At 41.5% G+C, this 25,523-nt stretch overlaps 2 protein-coding genes and 1 non-coding gene across 5 annotated transcripts; 1 reads left to right on the forward strand and 2 right to left on the reverse strand.

Moving 5' to 3' along the window:
- Positions 1–12: 12 nt before the first annotated feature.
- On the reverse strand, positions 13–10,870 carry trim33l (tripartite motif containing 33, like). Of its 3 annotated transcripts, XM_031576242.2 has the most exons (19): positions 10,328–10,870; positions 10,111–10,211; positions 9,804–9,942; positions 9,585–9,702; positions 9,280–9,396; positions 8,932–9,046; positions 8,554–8,697; positions 6,699–6,810; positions 5,931–6,598; positions 5,280–5,882; positions 4,734–5,021; positions 4,554–4,629; positions 4,207–4,340; positions 3,665–3,751; positions 3,023–3,204; positions 2,526–2,631; positions 1,492–1,560; positions 1,244–1,381; positions 13–802 (listed from the first exon to the last, which is right to left on the reverse strand). In XM_031576242.2, the coding sequence occupies exons 1-19, from the start codon at positions 10,560–10,562 to the stop codon at positions 581–583; spliced, it is 3,654 nt and encodes a 1,217-aa protein (XP_031432102.1). In that variant the 5' UTR covers positions 10,563–10,870; the 3' UTR covers positions 13–580. The 3 variants fall into 3 exon arrangements, with proteins under 3 accessions (XP_031432102.1, XP_031432103.1, XP_031432101.1); XM_031576243.2 differs by having other exon boundaries at positions 4,863–5,021; positions 5,280–6,598; XM_031576241.2 differs by having other exon boundaries at positions 5,280–6,598.
- A 7,128-nt stretch (positions 10,871–17,998) lies between these two features.
- Positions 17,999–25,145, reverse strand: dcst2 (DC-STAMP domain containing 2). Its single transcript, XM_012822843.2, has 15 exons — positions 24,872–25,145; positions 24,599–24,769; positions 24,118–24,219; positions 23,771–23,965; positions 22,184–22,249; positions 21,803–22,016; positions 21,383–21,540; positions 20,979–21,143; positions 20,525–20,692; positions 20,004–20,104; positions 19,426–19,556; positions 19,189–19,316; positions 19,013–19,106; positions 18,412–18,630; positions 17,999–18,273 (listed from the first exon to the last, which is right to left on the reverse strand). The coding sequence occupies exons 1-15, from the start codon at positions 25,143–25,145 to the stop codon at positions 18,072–18,074; spliced, it is 2,388 nt and encodes a 795-aa protein (XP_012678297.2). The 3' UTR covers positions 17,999–18,071.
- Positions 23,404–23,475, forward strand: trnaa-cgc. Its single transcript has one exon. It is a non-coding gene; the product is annotated as a tRNA-Ala (tRNA).
- Positions 25,146–25,523: the final 378 nt, after the last annotated feature.

Raw genomic sequence — 25,523 nt, forward strand, 5'->3', positions numbered from 1 at the left:
ACAATGATGCCATTTTCAAGAGACCAACTTGGGCTATTTTGACCATTTATTAACAGGTGAACAGAACTTTGATCTGTGAAGGAACGTGATTCAATTTCTCGCAGTTAAAATGAGCAATATTAACAAAAAATGTACAAGAAATGAACAATACAATTTGCCATTCCAGGAAATACAAAAAGACGGACTGGTTGCTTAGACAGAGATTTAAAACTGTTGAGGTGGAATCCATGCAAACATGTAACCTGCTCTGTCGTACTTAAACATGGCATGTGTAGATGTCACATTATCAACAATTGCTAGCTTCACTTATTATTATAAATGCAGGGTAGGTGTCAGTGTATACAGTGCAAGAATTTAAATTCACATACGTGTCCATTGTTTCTATTACCAGTTACCGTCTACATCTCTCTGTTTGGTAACTGGAAGGTCCACAATCAACACCGCTGTCCTAAACACTTGCAAGAGATCTCTTCTTTTAGAGATACGCCTGTAGAACTATAGTTGTTGCCTCGTCACACAGAGCAACTTGTGCCTTTTTGCAGTCTGATACATACATATATTGAGCCGTTACTGTGTCTGTCTAGTCCAGGTGAGTTTTTTTGACAACGGGCTCTATTCCTTCCTCTGAAGAGTCATTTCCCCTTTTCAACGTTTCCCTCTTGATTTGTCCTCTAGTTTTGTCCGGATATTTTTCTCTGTTCACAGTGGGTCGAGTCAGAAGAGAATGGTGGAGGCTGGTTCCAAACACCTGGTTGACCCTCTTCTCAAAGGTCTTCAGCATCTTGAGAACATCACCAGTCTTCTGTAAGAGGGGCAGGGATGATAGATAGGAGTTTAAAAAAGAACACAAAAAAATGTGATCGCTGTAATTTAGAACAATTTGGATTTACCAGCATAGTTAGAGTAATGTCAGAGGTGGGCTAACTTTCTGAGCTGAAATCATATTGATCTCTTTCACCTCACTGTTACAGAATCCAATATGTCCCTTACTCTCCATTGCTACCTTTTTGAGAAGGGAATGAACAGGGCACATTGGATAACCCACTGCTGTAGCTTTAGTCATGTTGTCATTCACCACACTTGTTTCCTATTTAGGGAATAATACAGGTACAATATATAACTGTGTTTATGTTACTTGGATTCTCCTGTAGTGCCACCTGTACAATCCTGTACAATCTACACATGTCAATCAAATCAGTGCCTGGTGTTGTCATCCTAAAGAAAATCTTAGACGAAGCCAAACCTCAGAGCTGGACTGAAGGGAATCCAAAAGCACCCAGACGTCTGAAACCAGCTCAGATGGTGTGCGGTACGGAGGGGACCTTTTCCTCAGCAGCCGTCCGTGAATGAAATCAAAGTCTACAGACAACGCTGTATACTCCTGTGCGAAAGAAAATAACATACAAGCAAGTCTTGTTTATTTCACAGAATATGTTTTAAAGGCAGAAGTGCATGTGTGAAGACTTAGATGGGGTGTATGCTGTTGCCTACCGGTTTCGAGGTGTAAAGAATTCTGCTATACTTCTTGCACATAAGGGAAAGTATGAGGTGCTCACATCTCTGCGAAAGAAAAAAAATGAATATAATGAAATTACAATCAAATACTGGCTGTGCTATGGAGATAAAAAATGTAACACAACCATACACGGAACAGCACAAGGCCAGTGGCCTAATGTCAAACCACCACTTTGTGCAGAAAGACCAACTTTTTCAATGTCTACCGATTATAAGTGCGTTAGTGAATGAGGTCCACTGACTCCTATAAAGTTAAACCCAACAGATGAGTGCAGGGCTTAAAGCAAGGAAAATGTTTGTGCCTGAAATGTGTTTGGCGGTTACGAGAAAGAACGAGGGGAGGGGGGGGGGGGGGGGGGGGGGCACAGTACGTGTGAGTTGAGGTGATGATGACTGAACGTGATTGGATACCTAGAAATTAGAAATCCTTTGGTGCTATAAGATGCCAAAAACAATGCCTGGCAAGCTGTCAGCTACAAGCCGGATGGATGATGGCAGTGGCACATACCGTAACCCGTTTCAGAAAGAGAAGAACACCAAATCTAATCATTTGTAAATGTGAATCCTCTTGAACTTGAAGTCACCCATTCCTCAGTCGGAAACATTAGTCTGGTAATTGTCTCCAAGTACAAGCACAACTTTCAAAGCCATAAGGAATAGTTTATCCAACACCCTATCTTTAAGACTTTTCAACGCTTGTTCCTCTGTTGGTCTCTAAACCGCATGTTGTCAAACAATTGCCAAATTAGTCCAAAAGATCACGACGATTATATGAAAACAAGGCGAATAGCCAATTCAATGCAGTGCTTATTCAAAGTAAGGCAGTCACATTATAGAGCTGACACTTCACCGAGTCAGAGTGTAAGTAAAGATTATATTAATAAAGTAGGTCTACTTGATTAATGCAAAATATAAGGTTCCTGCTATGTGACGAATACGCAAGAATGTTTTCCATAGACTTATAATGATCTATTTTCCAATCTAAAATGGCCTGGCCCTGTGCACCCTACCCTCTGGTCCAGTGAGCTCAGGCAGGGCTTCAAGCGTCTCTCCTTCCTGAATGGGTCTGTTGAGTCGCACAGGTCCTGGCATATGGAGCACTTCCATCTGAAACGGCTAAGGTGCGCAGACAGAGAGAAGAAGAGAAATGTCAAATATCTCACGAAAGCCATGTGGAACCGTGGGTGCTAAATGAAGTGAAACTGAGAATCATGTCTACCCTCTAATTTGAATTGCATGTGTACACATATATTATAACTTTTGTAATGTTTACGATATCAGTCTTTTGTTATACCACTAGGCGGAGCTCTAGTGTAAAGTAATTCTGTATTGCTACATCTGCTATTCTATATAAACTCGATACATCATTCTTCGTGGTCCGTGTCTTTGGCCAGGTTACTACAATAACTACCCAGCTTATACCTACATAGCAGAACAAAAGCCCCCTAGCTTGCTGTTTAAAAAGTTCCACCTGACATCGGCTGAGTGAGCTGATTCTCCCACTCACCAGAGCCGGGTGACGATTGGCGGGACATGGCACATGCTGTGGAAGCCCCTTCCACAAGTCACACACATCAGGGTGCCTCCGTTCATGTCACACACCTCGCAGTGGAGATTGATCTCCTCAGAGCCAACAGACTTAGGGGAGTTCGGGTTCTCAGAGTTGACTGAGAGTTTCTCCAAGAGCTCCTGGAATACATTATAATTCATAATTATTAATAATATTAGGGTATTGTCTCTTTACACATGCAAGTCCGTCCAAAGTTTCTGGTGCATCACATTCTGCAATGTGTGGTAGTCACAAATAAATTCAAGTGATTAGCTCAGTTGAGCAAGGTTGATTCAATTACAGCACAAATACAGTGTTAGAATTTCAAGATTAGCACTGGATTCAGGGTGGACCAACAGGGGTCTTCTCAGAGTATGTCTGACCGATCACTGATCAGTCACTTGGCATAACGGTAAATTAACAACCTCAACAAACCAGGTGAAAAATGTTATTTTACAAGCTGAAATCATAGATCAGTAAGGCCAATCAAAAGAGCTTCAAGCCCCAGAGCCGGGTGGTGATTAGCGGGACATGGCACATGCTGTGGAAGCCCCTTCCACAAGTCACACACATCAGGGTGCCTCCGTTCATGTCACACACCTCGCAGTGGAGATTGATATCCTTAGAGCCAACAGACTGAGGGGAGTTCGGGTTCTCAGAGTTGACTGAGAGTTTCTCCAAGAGCTCCTGGAATACAGTTGGATAACGGGAAAATATTAATAATATGAATTCATAATTATTAATATTATTAGAGTATTGTCTCTATACACATGCAAGTCCGTCCAAAGTTTCTGGTGCATCACATTCTGCAATGTGTGGTAGTCACAAATAAATTCAAGTGATTAGCTCAGTTGAGCAAGGTTGATTCAATTACAGCACAAATACAGTGTTAGAATTTCAAGATTAGCACTGGATTCAGGGTGGACCACACGGGGTCTTCTCAGAGTATGTCTGACCGATCACTGATCAGTCACTTGGCATAACGGTGATTAACAACCTCAACAAACCAGGTGAAAAATGTTATTTTACAAGCTGAAATCATAGATCAGTAAGGCCAATCAAAAGAGCTTCAAGCCCCGTTGAAAGAGGAATTCTAAACATGAATCCTAATGTCTTCAAACTTGTATTACTGAGAGACGTACCATGTTTCTAATCCCCGGTAGTGAGATCATCTCATGAGATCCATCGGTGCGAACTCTGAACTGAGGAAGCGGATGTCCAGCAAGCGGCAACTTTATGTCCAGTCGAACCAGATCAACTCGGCAGCTTAACATCTCTGCTTGTGAATATCAAACTTGTTATTGGAAACGAAAATTGGTATTTTATGTTGCTCTGTGACTCACAGAAACTGGCACGAAAAACACTGAAGTTTGTGGATTTAGATCCCATAGAGAAAAAGCATGCCAAGACACTAATGATTACACATAGAACAGTCTTCACATGAATACAGTTTATATAAAAAAAAGAGTGTTATCTGATTCTAACTTACTCTCAGGAAGTGTAAAGTTCTTTATTTCCACTGTGCTTACAGCCTCGTCAGACGTCACTGAATCAGTGTCACCAGCCTGTCAATAAGAATAACAATATTAAATGTCACCATCAGTAATTTACCATTCCTAATATGTCAGACAAACTAATTCAAGCAAGTAAAATGGACATAGTCCCTTACTAGCATTTCTAGCAGATCTTCGGTTGTAACAAGGTCTGTTTGAGGGGAGTCCTCCACCTCCTCAGGTGGAGGAACTCCCAATATTTCACGAAAGCTACTTGGAAGTCCACAGAGCCAGTTACTATGTACATTTAAGGCTTTCTTGGTTAGTTGTGGCTGGGTATCCCTCTGTCCTGATGGCTCCTCTTGGCATTGTGTCTTACTGGTGGATCCCTGGAGGGTCAAAGGTTGAGTGTCGCTCAAATGGCTGTTATTCTGAAGGTCTGGCAAATCAGCTGGGCTTGATTCCTGAAAAAGGAAAAAAAATCATTATTAAAGGATATCAAAATCATTCTTACAGAAAGAGAATTTGATGCATTTTGTTTTGAAAATCCAGGCAAAATCTGAAATATTTTCCACTGAATAAAAAATTATGCTTTCTGAATATCTGGCATGGCAAACCATCATCCATGTCTACAGGTTAGAAACAAAACAGTGGAAATAACCATCAAAATACATTTACTTCCTTCCCTTGCATTAAACAAATCTAGAGATCACTGAACTTACTGAAGCAATTCTGCCGCTGTCCGTGGGTTGGTACGTCTGTTTGGGCCCAGGAGCGGGTTGATACCCATGGAATTTCCATTTTTTGGATGGAAGTTGTTTGACGTTGTGAGAAGAAGAACTTTGTTGGAGCAGCGAGATTTGGTCTGCAATCGAATTCAATGTACTCTGATGCTGAACACTCAAGGGTTTATTGGAAGCCGTTTTGGAAAACTGGGAGATCAGTATCTGCTGGACCAATGCTGAGGGAGGGGACTGGCGCGTGTTGGACTGAATTGGAGAATGTAGAGACTGGGCTTTCCCTGAGTCTGTGGAAGCAGACGAGGCTTGAGGGGGATTGGTGAAAGAGTGTTGCTGTGCGGGTTTTGGATGAGTCAGAGGAATGGATAGATTCAATGGAGATGCTGTTGGGTGAGGCTTACTTGAGTGAGATGAGCTATGGCAGGGTTGGGAGCTGGCTGAGCTAGAGTGGGCTATGGCTGGTTTGGGAGCTAGCTGAGCTAGAATGGGCCTGCACTTGCCTGCAGACTGTGCTGGTACTGATGGGCTAGAGTGGGCCTGTACTTGTGGTGCAGACTGTGCTGGTACTGATGGGCTAGAGTGGGCCTGTACTTGTGGTGCAGACTGTGCTGGTACTGATGGGCTAGAGTGGGCCTGCACTTGTGGTGCAGACTGTGCTGGTACTGATGGCTCCGTGATGCTGAAGGGGGTGCACAAGGCCTGGGAAGGACTACAGGTTACAGGTGATGGAAAAACTGACATGGCAGTCTGAGCCTGATGTTGGTAGAAAGATGTGGTCGGTACAGGTAACAGTAAAGCAGCATTATGTTGCTGCAGGTTATGTCCATTAATGTGGGGTTGAGGCTGAGGCAAAGAAGCGAGAGAAGACCGAAGGCCATCAGATGAAGCAGGCATAGACTGAGACTGTGGAGCATTAGATGAGGCAGGCATAGACTGAGACTGTGGAGCATTAGATGAGGCAGGCATAGACTGAGACTGTGGAGCATTAGATGAGGCAGGCATAGACTGAGGCTGTGGAGCATTAGATGAGGCAGGCATAGACTGAGGCTGTGGAGCATTAGATGAGGCAGGCATAGACTGAGGGAGACCACCTTGGGCGTTGTGAGACTGACTATGATGAGAGTGGGGACCCTTTGGGGATTGACCAAGTAGAGCCATTAGGGTAAGGGAGTCCGGGGACGACGATGTGTTGATAATGCAGTTCCTGGGCACATTCTGTAGATCTGGTACACTCTCAAGCAGGGATTCAGACTGGTTGGACTGTTTTCGTGCAAAGGGGACCTGTTTGAGTGAGATTCCTCCTGGAAAGCAAACCAACACATTAAAACTCACTGTCTTTGTCATGAACATTTTTAGCAGTGTAGGCATTTTAGTCAAATATTTAGTAAAAGCCAGACTCACCAAAATTTTCCACTGATGTCATGATCGTCTGATTGACCTTGACATTTAATTCAACCATGGAATGAGCAGGAAGTACACTCTGGAAAAGGAGATCCTTTATCTGACTTTCAATCTGTGGGGGGAAGAACAAATGTATCTTATAAATGATAACAAGTGTTATTATACGAGGTAGTCCTAGCTTTGGAGTTCCACTGAAGGTTCCGACTCTGATGGCAGGATGAAACTCGAGAAACACTTATTTAAATTACTTCTCACGTATAATAAATAAAGAGCGCACACAAACACACAAAACATGATTTAGGATGATATGTAACCCGAACCCCTTAGATATGTTGTACAGTTTAATCAGGATTCATATTTAATTGGATCTGTAATTATTAAACAATACCTGCATTTCACTGTTATGAATTATGCATTATTTTCATAAATAATAAGGTGAACAGCAGGACAAATTACAGTTAAACTGATACCATTTTCAATGCCGCAGTTGTTGTTGTTACAAGTGCAGTTTCATATATTGTTTTCACAAATTCGTGGGTGAGTATAAAACGGCAGGCAATAGCAATGCGTAATGATGCACAATGGCTGCTTTGGCACTGTTGGAAGATATGGCGAATGGAAGAATTTGGAGAGAGCAAATTTTCAGAGACCGGCAAGATTTATTGGCCAATGATGATGAGTGGCTTATGAGTCGGTTCCGATTACCAAAAGCTGTTCTCTTGGATCTTTGTGTTGTAGTGGGCCCAACTTTACAGAGAAGCACTCGCAGAAACCAAGCCATGCCTGTCCCACTTCAAGTTCTGCCAACCCTCAGATTACTGTCAACCAGCACTTTTCTAAAAGGAAATTGGCTGACAAGTCAGGGATCTCTCAGCCAACCTTTAGCCGCTTTATGCCAGACGTGTTAGGGTGTCTAATTGGATTGACGCACTTTGTAAGACCACAAGGTATGGAATCAAATAACACTATTTATTGACCACGTCTTTCATTGTACAGCTTATGTCACACAAAACATTTCATATTTAATATTCATGCAATCGGTTTGGATGAATGTAATGGGCGTTTCACTGACTATTTACAGGCAATTATGGGCGTTAGAAGGGTGGGACAAGACGCTCACTCGTGTGCGCCAATGTCGACTTTGTTTCCGATTTATAAACGGAAACCGGAGTGGGACGTGTGTGCGCACTGTGTTAGAAAATCCGCTACTCATTGAGCTCCACTGGCTGCCTGTAGCTGCTCGCATTAAGTCCAAGTCACTTATACTTGCTTACAGAGTGATTGCTGGTTCTGCTACCACCTACTTAAATGCTCTTGTAAGGGCAAATGTTACCCCCAGGATGCTGCGCTCGTCTAATCAGCGTCGTTTAGCACTGCCGTCTGTGCAAGTACAGCAATCTAGACTATTGTCATTTGTAGTTCCACGTTGGTGGAACGAGCTGCCTAGCACTACCAGAGCAGGGGCATCCCTCTCTACCTTTAAGAAGCGCTTGAAGACCCAACTCTTCAGAGAGCACCTCCCTTCCTAACTTGCACTTCTACTAGTACTTAACTTGCACTTCTACTAGTTATTAACTTGCACTTACAGCAGTTACATTCCTGCACTTTCTATTTCTTATGTAAAATAGTATTGATCCATTAGGTCTCCATTGCTCGTAGCTTGATTGTTCTCTCCCTTGTACGTCGCTTTGGTGTCTGCTAAATGACTAAATGTAAATGTCTAAATGCAATAAATCCGAATATTTTTGTGCATAAGCGCTTTCTGTGTTTCGTCCGTGTGCCACTTGTTAACGTGAATCCTCTGCACTGTTTTTAAAAAAATGCGCCCCCAAAGCTGGTAGAAAATGACACTCACCCTGTTTTTGAGGAGCACTCCAGTGTGGCCTTCCATGCTGAGAGTTTTTTCAATAAAAGACACAATGTAGTCCTGTCTCTCCTCCATTTTCCTCAGATTGGCCTTTCGTAGGGACAGAATTTTCTCCTCTCTCCCGTACACTGCCTTCACATAAGCACAGCCACCCGCAACGAACAATCAGAAATATCGGGATGTGAGCATAAGCAAAAAAACCTCCTCTACAAGTAGAAGGGACACAGAATGAGCATTCAGATTGCTGACCAACAGACCCAATACTCATTGCATATGTATATGGATAATAAAGATCATGCAGGTGTTTGCGTGATCAGAGAGTAAGAGTTGTGAGAGTAAGAGTAACTTGTGGCAATGCATGATTACCATGGCAGACTCAAAGACCTGGGCTGCCTTGATCAGCATGGCTCGATAGATCTTTGACACCACCAGGGAAAGTTTCTTCTTGAGGTTAGTCTTCAGCTCAATTATGTTCCGTAGTCTGGGAGAAACATTTGTACGTATGCTGTTATAATAATATAATAATAATAATATGCAAACACATCGCCAGCAAGGGTATATCTTAAGGCTTAATGGCTCTGACTCACTTGTGAGTCAACAGCAATATCACCAAACTACCACAGAGTAATGACAGAAAACAAGATATAGTACAAGGTATCTGTCAGAGGCTTACTTTAGCCCTGTTTTCTTTCAAATAAAACCACACAATACTACCTCTGATCCAAATCCAAGAGACTCTGCTTCACTCTCTGCTTCTGCTTGGTCACTTTCCCCTGTAGTGACTGAAGCTTTTCCACTGAAGCAGATACGGCCTCACTGATCATCTGGTAGCTGTGAATGTAGCGTGACAGGGAACGTTTCAATACTGTTCAATCACAGAGGAGACATTTTTCCATTCGTCTTTCCAAATATCTATCATCCCTTCAAAATTGCATTTTCAGAAATTTGTAAGGGGTTTGCAGACTTTCTAGCACCACTCTCTAAGCTTAAATGCAACTGTATAAATCATTTCTCCATACCTGTGATTTCTGTGGTCAACTAACTGACAGTTCCGACAAGTCAACCAATTGCAGGTCACACAAAAGAACTTCAGAGGTTCTTCTCTATGAGTGGGACAGTACAGGGTAGGATGTGCACCTGTGGCAGGAAAAACATTAAACACGCTTCGCGTCAGCCAATTTCCCAGTCGTAACAATGGAAACACTGAATTCCAAGGATGGTGATGTTATGATAGCCACCTGTGGATAGCTCTTGTGGTACAATGGTGTGACTCCGGGTGAGTTTGACCCGGTTATGGGCAGACACGCAATCAGAGCACAGGAATTCCCCACAGTCCTTACACCAACCACTGATCGAGAGCTCATCACATCCTCCACACTACATAGAATGGCAACAAAAGGAGAGTCCATGGTGAAAGAGATAACACTCAGCGAGTGTCAGCAAAGGAATGATAACACTTGGAGTTGGATGGGGCAGGGGGTTTAACGGGGTAGATCAGAGACCTCTCTGATGAATGGGAGACAATAGGAGGGCAACACTGCTCACCTTAAAGACATCACCCTTCTCAGACAAGGGATGAGACTGCTTAAAGATGATATTTTCCGTGAGTTCTGTGATACCAAATGACTTCTTGCAGGAGGGACATTCTTCAGAGAAAGACATACAACAAAAACAAGTTATCCTTAATGTCAACCCTATGTGGCAATCACCATCATTCTTATTTAACAAGGCACTATTACAAGGTAGTTGACACATAACCTACCTATGGATTTTTTGTTGTTCACCTCCACATGCTGTTTTGACAGACATGTATTGCAAGCGGAATGTAAACATGGAAAGAGTTGTGGTAACCGACTATAGTGTAATGGCTTATCACAGACACAGCAGTTTTCCAAAGAGACACATCTCCTTTGTTCATCTAACGGCGACGAAACCTCGTGTTCGACTGGGACAACACCAATGCTGTCCAACTTTTTCTGATCACCGGCAAAGGACATGGTTTCTTGGATTCCACGGTGTTTTCATAAAACGTAATACTAGCAGTCCAAGTTAGACTCAGCTATGGATGCTATCGCTACATCTTAGCTTGCATTTGCAATGAATCTCTTTGATCGATTATTATAAGCATTAGCTATATGGTTACGTAAGTCACAAGTCACAACTTGTGATTGTACGGTTAAAAGAAAAAAACTTTGAGAGTCACCGGCTAGCTAGGCACTCCCTAACTCGTTGTTCATACCACTGCTAGACATATTCCTGTAAAGTCTGACGCGTCTTCACGGAAACAGCATTTCGTGAGCAACTACAGTCTAACTTCCGGTCACGGCCACGAGAACGCCCATTTTGGAAAGGTTATTTTGATTGACTTAGATATTAAGGAACCACACAGACGGATACTTCTGCGTGGAATTAAGGTTGGGCCTATGGGGATTTGTTTTGGTTGTTTGAAAGAGGAGGAGGGTGGGCACAACTGAATTAGTGCTACAATGAAAATAGTCCCAAATGAAACCAATTGATTTGTGGAGCGAATGTCGAAGTTTATGCCTGAGTGAACAGGAGTCCTATATTTCCAGAGGCAATACTCCAGGCTACATGGCGTAAGGCAGAAGTACCTGCCAGGTGGGTGAACCCTTCTCTGATGGCCTTGTAGGATATTTTTTATGACTAGATTAATATGGATTAACTCATCAGTATGAGAGGCCTCACTTAAAACACATAGAAGAAGAGGTGAGCAGGCTGAACAGCCATCAACATGAGTAATTGATCTTCACTTAACATTTCAGGGGCCCACCAGGAACCCAGAATAGAATGGCCCACACCGGGGGTTTACACCCATAGGAATACACTAAGGAATCATATAACAGTAGAAAGATAATTCTGATTGGCCTTGGCAAGCAGCCATACAGAAACAACCACATGAAGATATGTGCCTTTGAAAAGCAGGGCTAGGGCTCCAACAAGGGCATGTCTGGAAAAGTGGAAATCTTTTTAGGCTCCCCATCTCCAAAAAAAAAGTCGACCAGCAGGAGCATCGCCATTAGCTGACAATGTGGTGTCAGTGTGGATGAGGGGGAAACACTGTTGAAATGTATTTTAAGATGATTTTTGACAATAGCAGCATTACATTTCATCCTCAGAAGAAGACTTTAAGATATTTGTAAATAACATCTACAAATATGTTTAAGAAATGTGAATTAAATGTTTTACTGGGGTAATGTATTTCTTTGTACTTTTTCAGAAAAAATGTCTCAGCAGCACATACTGTAAGCGGGAGCACATTAGATATTGGGGGGATGAAGGGGCTGAATAAAGGGGAAACGATTTCAAATGTATCTTCAGATATTTGAATGTTAAATACATTTGAGGGAAAAGTTGTAATTGGCTACTTTCATTTTTTTTCTTCACCATCCACTGAAATTAAAAGAAAAACACATAGTTGACCACTGATCAAATAATGATGAATAAATATTGTTTACAAACATAATATGTTAAAATGTAAAAATGTATTAAAGTAAAAACAGTCTTACAAAGCTGGACAAAGCCTACAAGTCCACAAGCAATATTCAAACCATGAGTCTCAGCATCATCTATGAAATAAATAAGTTACCTGTTTAAACAAAACGAAAACATGAGACAAGTTGTATCATCCTACTTTAATTTTCTTATACCAGAGATTCATTACTCAGTCAGAAGGATGCTTTTCAATCAGGAACAAGGTTTATTCTTCACAATGGTGCACACCAAAGGGAGAGCATGGTTTCACATGAGGATCCGCCTGCATCTCTAATAGACAATGAAACAGTTTAAGTTTAAGTATCCTAAACCAAAGGAAGGGGTGTCAGCCAATACCCCCAACCCCACATAAATATGTATGAGACAGCTACTCTGAAACAAGAACGGCCACAATATCTATTCACAGGAGAGAATGTTAATCAGTGGGGTCACTCTTACACGCGAATAAATGTTAGGCTAATCAAAGCTGCCCTGATCACTTGGAAGAGATGTTTGTCACAAGGGGGGGGGGGGGGGGTTGGGGGGTGTAAAGATTAACAGTGGGACACATGACCTGAGACAAGAAGTCATAAAAACACACATTCTATCAGACCTCCTGCTATCTTTTGAACACAGTTTTTCATAAAATGTTACCTAAATTTCCCCCGGGATTAATAAAGTATTCATCCATCCATCCATCCATATGGCAGGACACTTTTAACCAGAGAGAAGAAGTCTAACTAAAAAGATAGATACAAAAATACAAATGAATATGAGATTCACTGGATAACTGATTATTGTCAATCATTATTTATTTAGATTTTTAACCCTGACTTGCAACTCCTTCACAACCTAATAGGCCTAGGCTACCCTTACCATTTGTCTCATCCATCCCTTCATTCAGTGTTCGGGTACAATAAGGATGTACTATCTGGAAGTAGTATATAGCCAACCTTGTTTGTGGATGATGACAAAGTTGAGTCACAGATTTTTTTAAGATTGGAGATTCATCTGACGGTTGTCATCATACAACCCAGCTAGGGATGTCACAAGAATTGATACTTCCAATTAATGCCAAAAAAAAAAAAAAACATGACAGTACTGTTTTTTCTGCAGTAACCTACCATAGGCTGCGATTCTTCCGGACCTGACGGGGGCAGCATATACTCATACAAGTGTGCTAGTCAGCTGTTTGATGGCAAAGCCAGAGGAACAACGCTTAGCACCACGGAACACTGATATATATATAGATATATACTGTATATATCAATAAATATTTCCAGATTTTGACTGTCTTTTAAATTCCTGCGTGTACTCTCAGTATATAGAAGTGTGTGTGTGTGTGTGTGTGTGTGTGTGTGTGTGTGCTAATAGCCTACATTGTGTGTGTGTGCAGCGTTAGCTGTTTTCTTACAGTCATTGAGCTATACCTGAAATCTCATAATTTTTATTTAGGCCTATTTATTATTTCCATATTTGTTTTCATGTCTTGGCCGTGTACTGCAATTGACATGCTGTGGCATCATACAAAGTTGATTGTAATTAAGCCCTTGAAGGCTACATGCCACTGTTCTTGTAATGTTTTTAATGAGGGAGTGTATGTTGGAATTTATTCTTTTTTTTTAACCATGGTATTGAATTAGGTATCGAGACTCATGGATTTCACTGGTATTGGTATTGACTGCTAAATTGTGGCACCCCAAAATCCAGCTCCAGCCTATTTAAACAAATAATGATTTAGCCAAAGCTATAACCACTTAAATGCACATCAGGCAGCACCTTCCATTAGAAAAAAATTATGGCAATTTGGCATTTGCCAACAAACGTTTACTCATTTTTCTTCAAACATGTTTTTCATTGTCGAGTAGACTGTCAAATCAATTTGAAATATTTTGTGGGTATATTTAAGAAAATGTAATGTCATGCAGCTTTCTGTTTTTTTTTTTTTTTGTTGCCTTATGGCAAAGAAGAGGCTACTGGTCTGGCACATTTCACAAGTGGCCTTTTGAAAAAAGAATTGAATTGCAGCTGGTTTCTTACCAGTGATGCAATAAATTCACACATATGAAATTTAAAATTTCAAAAGAAAAGATGAGGGAAGTGGATGTGATTGCTTGAAGAGTTCTGATAGGATTAATTTTGTGATCACTGTTCATGATCAAAGAATGTGTTAATCAATGGCTTTGTATTAATTCATTACTTTGTATGAATCATGTGCTTATGTGAGCAGGAACATGGCTTTTCTGTGTTTCTGTGTGTAACTTAGATTATTAAGTGCTGACGCCACTTAGTCTGCGTATGTGTGTAAGCTACATGCATTAAAGAAGGAACCTTCTGTCCATGTCTGGATGAGGTCAGAGGTGATAAGAAGGGTCGAACTGTGCCTGTCCTGCCATCTCTTACTGAATGCTTGTGTGACAGAAAGCAGCCGGGATAACACAGAGAGACCTTAGATGTGTGTCTATTTTCTGTGGACATGTATAATTATGGCGTCAGAGTTAGATAAATCTTAATGTACGTATATAAACCCTGTGCGATGTTTGTGAAATTGCTTCACTCTCATCTTCTCGCGGTGAGTGAGCCCGACAATTGTTGTTGAATAAATATACTTATCTACAACTCCAGAGTCCTGAGGTAACTGAGTGAATTTTCACCTAACAAATCTTCTGAGAACTCTCCCACTAAATAAAATTCTAAAATGAACATAACCAAACTCTTGAAATATAAAATTCAACACAGTCTACCAACAACAAAATAAACAAAAACAATTAAACATCAGCAATGTATACACATTTTCAAAAGCCATTACAAAGTCTATTTAAATAAAAGGAATAGTTTTATTAAAATGACAAAATCATACCACACATAGGGATATGTCATACATACTCATACATGTTGTACATTATTATTATTATTATTATTATTATAATCATAATTTTGTTGTTAATACATCATAAAAACGTCATAGTAGAAACACAAATATGTTAACTGTAGCACCAGATAAAAGGATGACATAACCCTTGCACACTCATTTAAAGTGTTCTGTCAGGCCATTAAGGGATTTCGGAAAACAAGATGCAGAGTCCCTTTTTATGAGAACAGTGGTGAAAATGTCAAAGGTTTTATGAAACTGAGTGAAGAATAGCAGTGTGGAATCGATATGAGGGAATTAGTGGCCAGGTCAGGTGTGCCAAACTAAAAACACCTCACCTGGTTGGGCAGGTATAACTAAACATGGGGCTGATCGGTTTCAGAGACGCATAAAATCACTTCCAGGCTCAGAGCAGAATGCACTTCATACATTTAGCTGTTTTCTCATGGCTAAGGAGGCCAAGCTGAGTGGTTGCCAGTTTGTCAATCAGTTTCCAAAAGTCTGAAAACTTGACTCCACCTCCATCCTCCACGCCCATCTCCTGCAGAATCGTGCTCATGCCCTGGTTGTCACCTGTGGTCTGAGATGATGAAATTACACCCATGTTTATCATGGCGGACAGGGAAGAATGCCCACTAACCGTTTACTACAGGTCTTAAGAATGCAATGATTTTTCTGAATGTGTGGTGTTATGTTCTGTGGCATGATCTGTATGGTACTTCAACTTCTTTACAACCTCAACTTCTAATACTCAGTTCTATTGGTGTCTGGTAGATCATTTTACACTACCCCTCTTACTAAAGTACCAGTAGATGTAAAGAAAATTACCATTTTAATTAAAAAAAATAAACAATTGTACAGATATCTAGACCAATATAATATAGAATGTTACAATAACTGCATTGTTTTAAACCAAAATACCTACTTTTCATATACATTATCTGCCCTATAAAAAGACAAAAAGTCATAATATAGTCCTCACACCATGATTACATACATCTAGACTTGAGACAGTGCTTACCTTGGCCAGGTTTGGCAACTGACTGCTCAGAAGGCCCTGAAACTCGTCCACTTTCAGGGTGGGGCTGTTATCAGCTGAGGCATCATGAAACTTGCTGACCAGTGTGTAGAGGGCCTGTTCCAAGTCTGAGTACTGAAGAGGTAGACCATTTCAATTTGAGTAAATCATTTCTATCCATACTCATATAAATCCCCAAAACAAGGAAACTTCATTGTTTTGCCTGAAAGACTACTGTGCAAAACAGTTTTTTTTAATTGTGCAATATAAATGGCCATAATGATTGTATAGTAAATTGTTCTTGTGTATGCGACTAGCTTCTCACAACTCACAACTTCTCACAGCTTGAAAACACTCTGAAGACTGTTCTGTTTGAATAGTAAAGCTTTTACAAAACACTTACAACCTACTTACACACAAAACGTACTCACTGATACTTTAGAGGCATAAAACCAGGAGGACGTATGTGAAGTCACCACACCTGTGTCTTTCTATCTGTTGACACACTGCTGTGCAGTATTTACTTTTAAGGTGTTCCTGAGAAAACCGTTTGGCCAGTCATTTTCTTACCTTCTTTAAACTAGGGCAAGAGACTATCATGTCTGTCTGATTGTTTAATTTACTATCAATTAAACTCCCGGGCTGTTATTGTATGGTGTAGGATTTGTATGCTTTAATCGGTTGTTCCAGATATCACATTCTATTCTATTCAGGTACTATCTCGTGCTGTCTATTATATACATTTTATATTTTCGCGAGAAGCCACAAGTAGCTTAGCCTCCCACTTTAAGCACTTGCCTGCAGGGATTTGATTGATTCCCCGTGCTTTCCATTTATACGCACTGACGGCCACAGTGCAAATAGCTTGGGCTATGCACATCAAGATATTTAAGAATTACACAATAGAATTAACACTCATCGGTGATCATGTAGTCAAGAATGGCGACATGAACGTTTTTCTCTGACTCATCGAAGATGTGCGAAATATTACAAGTTACCTGTTCCAAATTTTAAGTTATGCGACACCGCAATAGGAGCAACTTATCGCACGAGTAGGCTAATAATTGCCTAGCATTAAGAGATGAGAGTAGTAGAGTTTATGTTTTATGTGTTAAATCGGCGCATCAGGACGTTGAACTGAATGTTCCTGAAAACATCCTGAAATCAATTGTTAACACCATTTTCCATGGTCCGCATACTTGAAACAGACATTTCCCCTATGATCCATCACACTCAAACACGCACTCGCCAAAAGTTACAGTAACAAAAGTGCACCCACCTTAGTCGCCATTTGAATACGTTTTGCCAAGTCGAGAAGCAACCACCACCTTGTTCAAAGTTCTGAGGAAGTATATTTTACAGGCTCTTTCCCTTTGGCGTTCAACAGCCCTTCCAACTCTGATCTTGAATCCTCCCACTGAAAGAATTGGATCCATCCCACCTTCCACGTCAGTCAATGAAATGCAAGAAACTATGCAAAGCAAATGCGCTACAGAATAGAGCGATTGCTACAACTTGCAATTGCGCAACAGCCAGAGCTCGGATTTGAATTTAAATGTTTGTCTTATTTTTATTATCCTAAGTTCTGAGTTGGCACACTAAATTAAGGAGTAGACGACGGGAAACTCGTGCTACTGATAGGCCTAGGGTTTACCATGTCTGCTTTTGCTAAATATTTCGAGAACATTATTTTCTGAAAACACCCCTTAACGTGGTTGAACATTTCAAGCCCACTGTAAGCGTTCAAAACCACTTGTCCTGAACTTGAAGGAATGACGCGTACGACGCTGTGGGCTCATAACATGCATTCCTGAAGCTGCTGTACGATGCAGGATAATGAACCAAAACCAAACTCGCTCACCCACATTCTATTTGTTATGGGTACATTCCAAAAAATGTAATTTGCTCTGTTTTAAAACTCTGCGGATGAAGCAAACTGTCTGTGCTGAAACTAGATAACACAGCAGCTCTGAAAATGAAAGGTAAACCGTTTTCCCTTTAATTCAAGTCCAAATCTGTTCAAATACTGTTCAAACGTCTATGACAGGCGTTCAAAAATAGGCTTTATTTACAAACAAATGAATACTTTGTCCTGGATTATGAAACCAACCAAGCTTATAAGTGCTACTGTGAAGTAGAGCTTTGTACTACAACAGTGTCCAGGTGCATTTCTTCAGAATGACTTCTGTTCATGGAGTGTGCATTGGGAGAAAGAGTGTCACTGTCCCTCTGCTGAGGTTCCATAGCTTTAACAGATACAATGTTGAGGAGAGACTTGGTGTTCCACTTGCTGGATTCTGGGTGCTGGTATGACATGTCTGGCTCACTTAAGACATGAACACACAAGCACACATAAACACATAAACAGAGAGAGAGAGAGAGAGAGAGAGAGGACAGCATACATATTAGAATACATCAACTATATTGATTTACTTTGTGAGGTTTAAGTAACCGTTTCTTATACCTAGTATCAGAATCAGAATCAAAGATGACAGGACTGCTGTCACTGTTCTCAGCGGTGTCCTCCGGCTCTTTACTCCTGTGCTGGCCAGTCACCGATCGTCTCCTTGTTGCCACGGAAATGCGCCTCTTCATCAGCCTCCTCCAGTCTCTCCTCTGGTTGATGTGAGGAGAGGTGAGAGCACTGGTCCAGAGGCTAACCTGCTGATCATCACTGGAGTCTCTGAGGGACACACACACACACACACAAACCCACACACACAACCGTATGCATGCACATACACATAAACAAACAAATAAAAAATTACAGATCTTTTCCTGTCATTACAATAGCCAAATCATTTTGGTGTCCATAAAGTATTCCAATACAAGGATTTAGGTAGCCTTATCTAAAAGAAATTGCCATTTTTGTAGATACAGATGATCTTGATTGGTTTGTCTGCACACACTTAATGGTTACATACTGACTGACTAATGATGTGTATATTGATAATGATGATGTTGTGAGAAAGAACAGGTTGAGGCTGATATTGATATTGGATTTTCATCTCCTCCCAACACAGTCCACTGTGTTAGTTTATCTGGCCTTCCCTGCCATAACTTACAGCTCTTCCTCACTGTCTTCCTGGAATGTCAGAGGCCTCATGCACACAGCACAGATGTTGTCCATACTCTTAAAGCACTGGAGGCAGTACAGGCCTAGGAGGAAAATAGGCCTCTCAATATGGTACCCTTAAAATAGTCTGTGTTGTGAATGGCCTATGAAGGTGTTTTAAAATACCTTTGCACTTTGGGGTAGAACAGGTGTGGGTGTTAGGATCATCCTCGCCCTCCAAGACCTTCCCACAAGCCATGCAGGACTGATCAAAGGCTCCCAAAAATCTGGCCACCCTTGATCCACCCGGGAGACTGAGAGCAGACAAAAGGCAAACATGAGGCAACACGCCCACTGAGAAGTAGAAAAGTCTCTTTACACGACAACCAAGGACTTAAGAAGACCTGTTTGTCTGAGTCTTACACCAAGGCCAGTGCTTTCAGGAAACCACTGGACTGTCCATCCTCCTTGCTCCTCGCCACAAACCTCAGCAAGTTCTTTTGGACAGTCAACCGCTGAGTCAGGATACGCTGATGCAAAGCATGGATCCTCTCCTGTGCCACAGGCAAGAGGTAAAACACACACACACACACACACACACACACACATACACACACACACACACACACACACACACACACACACAAACACACACAAATGACAGTCTCTTGACACTCAAAATGAAACTATGCTGTCTTGTGTTTTCAGACAGACACCTCTGTGTCACAGTCATTGGCGATGGCACCATTGACCTGCATTGCATGGATTCCCAGCATTGCTAAAATAACCAGTCATATACATGTCTTTAGCATTAACGCAGAGGAGCTGAAGTCATACTGCATGCATTTCCTTCAAATTAAAGCATGTCGCAAGAACATCTACACTCAGAACACAATCAAAAAACTATATATTTTTTTGTTTTTAAGTGGTTAAACATACTGAAATAACTGACAATAGTGGTGTTGAGTGGGGTAGATAAGAGCATTTGAGTGGTGACTTACCCTCTCCCGTTTGGGGTGGTAGTTGGCACAAATCAGCCTTCGTAAACGTTTGACATAGCTGCCAGCAACAACAATGAAAAGGGCGAGGCCATAAAGAGCTCCTGTAACAAAGGACGAGCAGGAAGATAATCCATGCAATGCATTTAACATTAAGTATCTGTCGGCTGCTAACTCAACTTCTAAACAAGCCACCACCCAAAAAGTTGGATGTGTAAACTAAACAGATTCATGTCCTTTGGAGAAGTTGGGACAGCTACACTGACTTTCATTTTCATATATTATGTTTTGGTTCCTTTAGTCTCATACATTTTGAATCTGTCATTCTGATTCGCTCTATGTGAACTAAGTTTATTTTCCTTTGCCGTGTAAACTACATATGTTCGTCATCAATCAGTCTGAAACTCTGAAGTGTGTGAAAGATTGATACCCATATCTACCACTAGATGTCACTGCTGTACAGTAACTAAATGGCCAACAAGCGCATACAGCGTACGGCTGATACTATACCAATGCGAGCCTACCTATGACCACATATCCTGTATAGTCAGGCTCTCTGGGCTCCATGAGACATTTTTTGCTTAGTATGGTGATGTTGCCTCTCTGCAGAATGTCAAAGGAGGCCACAATATCCTTGAAGATGTCTGATGTGTAGCCTGAGCCATTTACTTCAACTGTGACCATCACAGGGGCTGAGGAAGAGGTGGTAATTTAAAGAAAAAAAAGAAGAAAAAAAAAACAATTGCACAGTTCTACTGCTAAATCTTATACTAATGTCCATATGTTTGAATTATGTACATATGTAGATGAAAAACGCATACATAGAACATATGCTAGCCTGCCATTCTTGATGATAAATGTATTATCTTCACTTTAGCTTAACCTTTACAGGTTGATAAAGGCCTCACCAGTGTAGTCCTCAGCGTTTCATCAGACAATAGACCTTGGACTTTTATTAAGTCACGTCAACCTCATTACCTTTGGCAACGATCTCTCCCTTGGCAAGATGCTGGATTGTATCAAACACCCAGAACACAATGAGGTCCAGAGCCATGATGGCGCAGCCCACAGCAATGTGCCGAAGGACGGAGATCGTGCTCGTGATCGCTGCTCTTCTCTCTCTGCCAGTCAGATGCAGAGACACTGCCAGAGAGATCATTAATGTTACTGTGTGGAGACTAAATTACAACAGTATCATCACATCCAAAGTGGTTTAGAGGTTTACTCCCTGACCCACTGAGTTTAGATCTGAACTTTATCAGCTTCGTCCATCAGGGCTTTCTCACTTCCCCCTTTACTGTTTCTCTCCTCCCATCCTTCCCTTCTTTCCTAACCTATTGTGTGTTTTGGAGTGGCTGACCCGACACCTTCTGCACACTCACGTGGCTGGATGTAAGCGAGAGCCTCTCTCTGGCTCAGGGGCAGCAGGGTCGGCCTGCCCTCGCACAAGCGCCTCTGGTCCAGCTGGACGAACCGCTCCGTGATGTAGCTGTTGTCGAAGTCGTCGCGCTTCAGGTAGCTGTTTTTGTACATGACCGCCCTTGACAAACCAAGATGTTCAACAAATGAGCAAACACAACATAGCTGGCATTTTATGGGTAGGCAAAAGTGCCACGTAACAGCAGGGGCTCTCTCTTCCTGCAGCGCTACAGCCATATTATAACACCAGTTTCAGCTAATGTTCTTCGGGCGCATCAGAATATTAGAGCCAGGTGTGGCTGTCAGGGGAGGGATTGGCTACCCCTAATTTAGCATAAATGCCTTTTATCCTACACTAGGCTTACGCTGAACTAACCACTCACTGAATGTAAATGTAAGCAAGAAGGAAGAGGCCCAGATAGGACAGAAGGCCTGAAAGCTTCTGAAAGAGGTATAGTTCCTCTGTGATTTCCTCCATGATTTTCTGTGACACCTCTTGCATTGACTGGCTGCTGTTGAGTTGCACGTCATAGTGCATCGAGGCCGATATGTTGAACTCAAACTGTTTTCTTAGTTTCTTAAATGCCTCCACAGTCACTAGAGGATAAACAAAGGCAACAAGTATTTTTTTTACATTATATAATGATCAGAATGCCTTTAAATGCTGTGTGTAATGACACAGATTGACCACACGTTGAAATATTAAGGCTCTTTTGTTCAATAAATAGTTTAATGCAATCTGAAAGCAGAAATGCCCTACTTACTGTCAGCAAGCTTTGTTTTGATGTGATCTGCAATATATGAAGGGATGATGCAGAAAAACTGACCAGCTGTGTGAAAAGGAAGACATATCGTGCATGACTCACTAAAACTAAAAAGCACACCAAAAACATTTCACTTCTCACAATAAATGAATTACATTTAAATACATTTAATAACAGTAACTAAGTGATGTAAAGTCAACATCATGACTATTCCTTTTACAGGTGAGGTCCACAATTCTAATCCCATTCACATTTTGTCAAATTTAACTAATTGCTCTTTACGGTTCTCTAGCTGTCCGTTCAGTGTTTTATGCAAAAAAAAAAACTCTGGTGTTCATACACAGACCTGGCTCTGTAAATAAGACAAACATAGAGCCATAAACAATCCCAGCCAATCAACCTGGTGCTTCAGCAGTACGGAAGGGAGGGGTGTAATTTGATTGGCTGTTGAGCTCAAACATGAACAACCTTTCGCAAAAATTGTGGACTGCGGTCTTTTCCCCATTTTTGGCCATAATATACTTTCAAATGAGTGCTTTCTCAATGCTAGACTAGCCTCTAGCTCTGACAAAACATAACAGGAAGCCACTGATTATTTAAATAATATATCTTTCCCTGTGGTTCAGTGGTATTATTCTTAAGTATATAATACAAAAAAATTGCATGACTACACTCAACACTAGTAAAAGGTAGGCAACAACACTTCCAGTGAAATGATTTAAGATCTCAGTTTATCATTTCTCTCATGTCATGCCTGGCCCCGGCTCCAGTCTGAGGTCATGTTTGGATTGAGAAGCCAGAAAAGTGCTGGTCAGGCTGACCTGAGAGCACAGGCGGATATCAAACAATAATTCATTTGAAAAGAAAACACAGCTCTAAAGGAGGAAGTGAGTGAGTCATGGGCACCCAGCACAGGACTGTCAATGGAAACCCTCTGAAAGTGCTGCTCACACACTTTCTGTGGCCAGACCATGGCCTAAAATGTCGTTTAACTTCTAGAGGACACTGATGGCATCTTTATCCTCTAAAGTGGTAAAAATGGTTATTGATGTCAGGAACATTAATCCAAAAGTCATGCTGCTGCTGGTTACAATGAGTGTTTTTGATAGTTAAAACGTTTTCAGTGGCAGTCAATGTCTAAGGTGGATTTCCATAGCCATCTTGAAAAGATAGTAAGGGGGTTGGGCTACAGAGAGAAAACAAAAGCCTATTGTGTGAGAGGGGATGTAGCTCAGTGGTAGAGCGCATGCTTCGCATGTATGAGGTCCCGGGTTCAATCCCCGGCATCTCCAGTCAGGCTTTGCCGTTTTAAATAGGAAAAACTGGTTCAAGCTGGCTATGTCTGTCAGGTAATTAACTCATCACCTAAACACATGTTCGGACTCTTCAACCAACTTCGTCCATGAGTTGCTGAATCAGAGGCACAAAACAGAGCTTGCAGAGCAGAGAACATCTGATTGAAATACTAACAAACATTGTGCAATGATTTCCATGAGGTGGGTTACACCAATAGCAGACCCAAATCAAGCAGATGTTTGGACTCTTTAGAGGCAGGAGGGCTGGGATACTCATTATTTAAAAACAGACCTTTGGCAAGATGGCAAAGAGGCTTGAAGCCATCCACGATGTAGCATAGGAAGGCGAACACAGAGAGCTGCTCCCTGCAGTCATCACGAGCCTCGTCAAACAGCTGGTTGCATCTCTTGTACGGTGTACCGAGTTTGTCGTTGCAAACGTCTCCAATTCCAGCTAGGAAATGTAACACATTCCTCAGGCTTCGAGCTGAAACAACAGATAGTCATTAGTACAATGACATATTTTCTTTCTCAGAAATAGGCTATGCAGATTTAAGCACTTCAACATTTTAGCACTTGAAATGTAACAAATAAGCCCCTCTAGTATGAATATCTATCTGCCCACTCTTTGTGACTCACCGATGTGCTGAACTGACTCAGTGAGAGACATAATAAAGTTCTGCACTCTTCCTGCCAGCGAGTATGCATTCCTTGCCACCTCCTTAACCTTTTTTAACACAGCTAAAGAAAAGAAAAAAAATGTCAAGAAGTGTATTTAAAAAGTAAATAATAAAATAGAAATAGAAAATACTCCTCATTCCCAACCCAACAGATACACAGAATAAAGGCACAATAACAACCCTGTATGATATTTACTGTCTATCTGAACGCAAAGTGCCAATTACAAACACGGAAGCCAAGTAATTTAGTTTGGTTTGTAAATTTGGTTTGTTCATGATGTGCTCAGCAGCCCACAAACCATCAGCTGAAGATCACAACTCAAGGTGTCTAAGAACGCTTACCATCTACCGACTACCGTTGAGTTCAAACCCATGAAGTGGGCTACATTGCAGGGCTGCCTTTTGCAAACTGAACAGGTACACATTTATGTGAGACTCACGGAGCAAAGGTGTCGCTGCGCGCTCCATCAGTTCCTGAGTTTGGTTCATGGCCATCTCGGCTCCGCACACAACACTATCCGCCGCACGGTCAAAGTTCTCCATCGTGTTGCTCATGGGGCCTTGGACGACCATCGAGAAGGCGAGGAACAGCAAGATGTTTTTCCCGTTTTCTAAAAATGTGAAATTATGATTTCTTGGTTCTTAATGCACACTGTAATTGGAATTAACCACAAACAGTAGCCTAATTACAACATGCAGGATTATAAACGTACTTGAACACAGAGTCGGCAGCATCAGCATGACATTAGCCCTTATGCCCTTAGATAGGCCCATGCCAAATGCGGCAAGAGCAGCAATGACTACTGTACTGATAATGCTGTACAACAGACCGTGATTTTGCAAAAACAACGCCATCATGCCATAAACCGAGGCTATGAGTAAGCCGACCAAAAAACTACGAATACTGCGCTTCACTTTTTTGAATGGCGATTCGTGAGATACACGGTATCGCGGACTGTAAGCTTTTATTCTAGGCTTGAGAGCCATGATGCCGTTCGTCTCAGTTGCTCGATAAACGTGCAGACTTGTATCGCCAATCAATCAACGAACAAATTAGCATACATCTTTTTTTACATATTGGATTGGTGTGTTGCAGTTGCGTGGAGCAGTCTGGAACAAAACAGTTTTGTCTTAAAAGTAACAGAACACCTGCAAAGTGTTTGTGACGCCATCAGCAATTCGACAGATTCTACCACAAATCTAGCACCAACGCTGATGCATGTGCTTCTAGTGCTTTCAGGTGCCTGCTGTACGTGGTTCAAGTTTCTGAGCCATACAGTGGTGTTCCTTCATGTCTTCTTCCTGACACTGGCAAACCTTGAGATACAATGGGATCCACACTGGTTGACCTTCTACAAACCAAAA

The sequence above is a fragment of the Clupea harengus genome, chromosome 11 (genome assembly GCF_900700415.2).
Source record: "Clupea harengus chromosome 11, Ch_v2.0.2, whole genome shotgun sequence".
Lineage (NCBI taxonomy): Eukaryota > Metazoa > Chordata > Actinopteri > Clupeiformes > Clupeidae > Clupea > Clupea harengus.

What these genes read in the sequence shown, in the direction of transcription:
- dcst2 (XM_012822843.2), bottom strand. Translation starts at nt 25,145, where the DNA reads ATGGCTCTCAAGCCTAGAATAAAAGCTTACAGTCCGCGATACCGTGTA. An exon ending in GCTGCCGACTCTGTGTTCAA is followed by an intron (nt 24,770 to 24,871) that starts GTACGTTTATAA and finishes TCACATTTTTAG; the next exon opens with AAAACGGGAAAAACATCTTG. An exon ending in GGGAGAGATCGTTGCCAAAG is followed by an intron (nt 20,693 to 20,978) that starts GTAATGAGGTTG and finishes CCTCTTCCTCAG; the next exon opens with CCCCTGTGATGGTCACAGTT.
- trim33l (XM_031576241.2), bottom strand. Translation starts at nt 10,562, where the DNA reads ATGTCCTTTGCCGGTGATCAGAAAAAGTTGGACAGCATTGGTGTTGTC. An exon ending in ACCACAAGAGCTATCCACAG is followed by an intron (nt 9,703 to 9,803) that starts GTGGCTATCATA and finishes TTCCTGCCACAG; the next exon opens with GTGCACATCCTACCCTGTAC. An exon ending in TGAGCTCACTGGACCAGAGG is followed by an intron (nt 1,561 to 2,525) that starts GTAGGGTGCACA and finishes TTTCTTTCGCAG; the next exon opens with AGATGTGAGCACCTCATACT.